The sequence below is a fragment of the Trachurus japonicus genome, chromosome 1 (genome assembly GCF_045865225.1).
Source record: "Trachurus japonicus isolate A0001 chromosome 1, Traja_1.0".
Taxonomy (NCBI): Eukaryota; Metazoa; Chordata; class Actinopteri; order Carangiformes; family Carangidae; genus Trachurus; species Trachurus japonicus.
In genome coordinates, this window is record NC_140907.1 from 23886811 (window position 1) to 23892289 (window position 5479).

The 5479-nt window shown below is 40.0% G+C and overlaps 1 protein-coding gene across 4 annotated transcripts; it reads right to left on the reverse strand.

Moving 5' to 3' along the window:
- Nucleotides 1-8: 8 nt before the first annotated feature.
- Nucleotides 9-2980, reverse strand: ucp1 (uncoupling protein 1). 4 transcript variants are annotated; one of them, XM_085781438.1, is made up of 7 exons: nt 2905-2980; nt 2579-2709; nt 2052-2250; nt 1546-1743; nt 1328-1429; nt 733-913; nt 9-573 (listed from the first exon to the last, which is right to left on the reverse strand). In XM_085781438.1, exons 2-7 carry the CDS (start codon nt 2702-2704, stop codon nt 459-461), a joined length of 921 nt encoding a protein of 306 aa, XP_085637564.1. In that variant the 5' UTR covers nt 2705-2709; nt 2905-2980; the 3' UTR covers nt 9-458. The 4 variants fall into 4 exon arrangements, with proteins under 4 accessions (XP_085637564.1, XP_085637546.1, XP_085637555.1 ...); XM_085781420.1 differs by having other exon boundaries at nt 2579-2712; XM_085781429.1 differs by having other exon boundaries at nt 2901-2980.
- Nucleotides 2981-5479: the final 2499 nt, after the last annotated feature.

A 5479-nucleotide genomic window follows, 5' to 3' on the forward strand; every position in this document is an offset into this window, starting at 1 on the left:
ACAGCATCTGTAAAACACGACAAATATATTTAGGATTTACATAAACATGTTTTACATTTTATTGTGGCACCACTGTTATTTTGAATATAAAGGTGTAAGCTGCCTGAAACAAAGAACTGGCAGATTCAGATTTTACAGGTCCTAAAGTGCAAACTCCACCTATCAAAGGAGAGTTATTACCAGCTTGTTTTCATATCGTTCACCCCCACAACGTGGAATGGGCTCATTATGGCAAATTATAAATATAAAAGGAGCACTTTATGTCATAAACAAGTTCAATATGAAGTCAAATACAAAGTAGATAGTCCAGTACTCCCTTTTGCAGCACAGGGTGGTCTTCTTTGACACCACAGCAGGGCAAGAGGATTGTGGACTCAAGTTAAAAGAAGAATTGATATTCATTAGTTTGCTTCATCCCATGGTTTTTGAGTCAAACTTCAAAACACTAGTTTCCACTCTCAGTTTGGATCCTCGATCCTCTTCTTTGTGACCATCATGGCTCTCTTGATTTGCTCGAATGAGACAAACATCACAACGTTCCACGATCCCAGCCTCAGGAATGACGGCACAAATCTAGAAAAACAAGGACAAGAGGTCAGACACTTGTGGGGAGGATAAAGCCTAAAACGTGCATTGCCTACGTTTCTTTATCTGTCTTTATGGATTGACCACAGCAACAACAGTACATGTACTTCCTAAACAAACAAAGTGTGCAAGATAGTGAGAGCTTACCCCTTGTAGAAAGCTGTTGGCCCCTCTTTTGTCGCCATGGTCCAGGCACAGTTGATAGCACTCTTGTACTGGCCTGGCGGTGAGTTCATGTACCTGGTTTTAACCACATCCACTGGGGAAGCAATCACCGTGGTGACGAAGCCGGCGCCAAACGCAGAGACAAAGTGGCACGGCAGGTTGTCTGTGGGGAGGTTTGGAAAAGATTGAGAAACCGAACAACTAAAAAACAAATGATTGATGAATGAATCTTAGCTGGTCAGTAGATAAATTGGTGTCAACCTATTATGTAATGGTGTGAAAGGTGCCATAGAAATGGTAGAGATAAATGTCTTATTAACTACTGTATTTACAGCACGGCGGAGGGAAAATACAACATGTCCTGTACCAGCGTGTGTGCTGTTATCAGCTGTGGGGGAGATGAAAGGCTGAGAGGGTGTGTGGATTTCTGCCCTATCAGCTGTCTCTGGCATGTCATTGTGTGTGTGTGTGTGTGTGTGTGTGTGTGTGTGTGTGTGTGTGTGTGTGTGTGTGTGTGTGTGTGTGTGTGTCTGTGTGTGTTACTATGGCTCAGACACATGTACGAGTGCTCTCTGACCTGACAACAGGTTATGTCTGAGGATGGCCTCCTTGATCAGGTCGTACGTCACCAGCTCTGTGCAGTTGACCAGTGCATTTCTTGTGATGTTGGGTAGCGTGCCTGAAGAAGCAAACAGAAAAAGAACAAACTTAACTAAGCAGTTGAAAAACTTTCAAATTCTGGGTCTTAATTTCATGACAGCTTGGGTGAGATATATTCAATCTTGCTTTTCTCACCTTTCCAGAGTCCACGTATGCCCTCATTTTGGAAGATGTGTTTGTAGGCCTGCATGGTGCCTTTGTAGCGACGAGCTACACCGTCCAGGTTCATCTGGGCCTGGAATCGAACCTTGACCACATCAGTTGGTTGTGCGAAGGACACTGCCATGGCACCTGTTGTGCAGCCGGCCAGGATCCGTATCAGTACATTGGCATCTGGAAGAGAACAGACAGGACCAACCATTAGTAGACTGTAAGTATGACTGTAAGTATTTGCACAAATGCAGTTTTCATGTCCTTATATCACAGGTTAAGTTACTGGTCACTTTTTGTATCATGATTAAAACATGTGATCAGATTATAGGCTACAGGAAACATCAGAGGTAGCCTACATTAAACTACTCAACAAGTTATTGAGATTAACTTCTCAACAGCAAAACTGTCTGGTGATAACATGATAATGATCACTAATAAGAGATCATAAGAAAACCTTGCATGCATCCTAAAACTACTGAAACACTTACTGTCTTTTCCTCCTGTGTAGAAGCTTTTGACGTTGTCGTAGAGGCCGATTCTGATGGAGGCGAAGCACAGTTGTCTCTGCAGACCGGCCACCAGCCCGTTGTACAGAGACTTGGGTCCTTCTGTCCGGATCATGGTGCTGATTGTCCCAAACACCCCCCTGTACCGGATGCCCTCCACTCCTTTCTGCTCTCCCTGAATCTGGGGTCACACATCATACATAGTCATTTCTAGAACAAAAGTAGGAAACCTTTAGACTAAATGGGTGCAATGCATACAGTAGCTATGTAAGTGTCAAAGGTTATGATTGATTTGGGGGTATCAAGGTGGACAGAGATTAAAGTCAAGCTGGACAGTCAATGGTATGATCACACTGTGTTACTGAGTTGTTTATAGCAAAACTGGAGTATCTAAAAATGATTCTTGAAATACCATATCTGATGCATTTCAGTAAATGAGAGGAAAGTATCTTTTGTGTAACCACAGATGAATGATTTTTATTCCTGTGTCAGTGTAACCGAGCAGATACCTGTAGTCTGACTTTGGCTGTGTCCAGTGGGAATGTGACAATGTCAGCTATACAAGCTGCTGCCCCAGCACTTGCCATCTTCACCCCAAGTGGAGGGGGAACATCTGAGGGTTTAAGTCCAACCATGATTCCTGCTGCCGCTGAGAGATACACACAGAGACACGTGCATAGTCAAGTCAGCGTTAGGCTTAAACACAATATAAAACCTTAACCTTGTACAGCTGCTAATCCTTCATCTTTTAAACTGCAACGTCAGTGAATGAGGATACAGTTTATGAGTCAACAATGAAAGAGGAGATTAATGATAACAAACGTAACATACTTACACTTTTAAAAAATTTAAAGTTCCTTTAGATCCTTTGATGTTTGTTACTGGGCCGTGTTTGATAGACCAGATTATAATCCATAAAGGGCCCGACTCCACAAAAAGGAAAGAAGCATCCTTCGCTCTGCATTTATATATTTTCTGGCCGGCTTTTTTTTTTTTTTTTTACGACATCCACAGAGAGGCGTTACTGTATACTCCTGTGTGCCGGGGACGAACCAAAGTCCACTGACTGTCAGAAAGTCAATGTTCAATTTACCCCACAGTGCAGGCACCTTTCTGAAAAACAACTGTTCCTCTATCTGCCACTGGGACATCAGTCTGTGTTCAACTAAACTGGAGGAATATTGGAGGAACTTCTCCAAAAGTGTCTATAAACCATGATTAATATTTACAAATGTCATTTCCTTCAAACGTCTTCAAATATAATCAACAATATGTCAGTATTTACATTCATATTTAGCAGAGTAGGAGGAAAAAAGTCAGCACATTTTTCCTTCTGTCCTGTGTCTGCCACTGATTTAATATAAAGTAATTATTTACTTCATTAGAGCAATGTCTGGCCTGACAACAGCTAGGATAAAACACTATCAGTCAGGGGCATTGGAGGCTTGTCTTTGCCCCGAGCCAATGACAGAACAGGTGTGTAAATGACGGGGAAAGTGTTTGGAGGTGATTGGGTATGTGACCGTCTGTTCTGTAGACTTTACAGCCACACATCACGTTGCCCTGTCAGTTTTGCAGAAGAGGTGTTTTAATCATGCAGTGAAGTGTCAGTGGGTTCATATGAAAACATTTTAAATCCGATGTTCATTTATGATTTCTAATGAGCAATCACATTCAGACACATTTTGCAATTTTGTGAAAGTTGATCAAGAAGTTGTCTTTCTTTTTAGGGGTCGGGGGTGGGAGAGTTTTGACGTGAGCCGGTGACCAAAGGTCAGTATGGGGCAGATAAGAACTTTACGTCATACCATGTTCAGCCTCTCAGCAGTTTTGGCTTTGCTGGTGCCTATTTCATAACACTTTCCCCTAAATCTGACGTCAAACTTTATGGGCAAATTAGAAATATATGAATAAGAAAAACTGAGGAAAAATGTAATGCTCATAATTTGCCCTCATCATACGCTCGGTTTCCAGTTCTTAGGTACAACTAGCTAGAACAAATACAGTGCAAATCAACCGCCCTGAAATGTTTTAAAAATGGTTTCGAGAACCGTAACAGGTTCAGCTGTTTGTGGTGCTGCTGGATATCCTGTATCCTGTCAGATAGTTGTTCATATAGACCATTATGTGGTCAAAATGATAGAAACATTTGTATAAAGATTAATTTCAAGCTTGTTAAAAGATTACAATGAGAAAAATTTTAATTTAAAAAAGGAATTTGTGGTAGGAAAAAAACTAAATCACAATATCTCTATATTATCTGTAAAATGTTGTATATTAATATTCTCCTCAATTTAGAAATGTCTAATGCAACTTCCACATTGTTGCAGGACTTATTATATTGGAGTGATGTTCTTCCATTATTATTATTATTATTATTATTATTATTATTGTTATTAGTAATAGTAGTAGTAGTAGTAGTAGTAGTAGTAATCTACAAGGAGCCACACACAGTTGACCATACAGGCAGGACCTACATGGCTCAGACATTTTCTTAATGTTGTCATGTTGTTATAAGTCAGATGAAGATGAAGGATGTGATTATTATTTCATTAATCGCTGTTTAACACACAAACCGTTTTTGACTGATTAATCATTGCTAGTTTTCCAGGCGTCTGAGAGGGGATGCCTCTGTTTAATCTGCCGAGACTCCCGTTGTGAATGAGCTCACCGAGCTGTGATTGGTCGACCTGAGCCACAACCCCAGTGTGTTTGGTTCTTGCAGAAACAAACCAGCTGAGGGCAAATACAGTTGTCTCTATAGGACACACGCTGATGCTCTCTGTCATACAGAACTCAAACACTGTCCTGTTGAAACTGACACATCATTACTGTAAAAAGTGCAATATTTTGAAAAAATGTGTCTCTCAGACACAAAGACATACAAAAAAATACAAAATTTTGATGAAAAAGATCAAAATCACTAAAAGTACTGAGGTATTATAAGCAAAATGTACTCTGAGTATCAAAAAAAATTAAATACTTATGCTTACAATATATCCCTCTGAAATGCAGTGTTGTTAATTATAATAAAACATGAGAGATGTCATGTACTGCACAAATAAAATAATACTAGATTCATACTATAGAAAATCACTGGCACTGATAAACATAAATGGTGGCTGAATGGAAAGCTAAATGCTACTTTTAAAACTGTAAAATCCAGGTATGTTTTATTCATTTTCGCACCAATTTGATTTTGTTTTTTAAACTAGTTGAAAAAGAAGAACTGCTAATTTGTAAAAATCAGTTTTATTGTGGCTCGAGCTGAGTTCTTCCAGAAATGGACATAGGTAGGTTCAATGATCTTCCACCAGATGGCAGTAACAGTCTCTGTTGCCTTTATATTACACTGGCACTGAATCCGATGAGGTCAATAAATAAGGCTTGAGGCAATGGACTGTGCAGCA

Coding starts and splice junctions, on each gene's coding strand:
- ucp1 (XM_085781438.1), bottom strand. CDS start 2,704: ATGGTTGGACTTAAACCCTCAGATGTTCCCCCTCCACTTGGGGTGAAG. Junction 2,251..2,578: donor CAGCCAAAGTCAGACTACAG/GTATCTGCTCGG, acceptor GTGTGACCCCAG/ATTCAGGGAGAGCAGAAAGG. Junction 1,744..2,051: donor CTACACAGGAGGAAAAGACA/GTAAGTGTTTCA, acceptor GTTCTCTTCCAG/ATGCCAATGTACTGATACGG.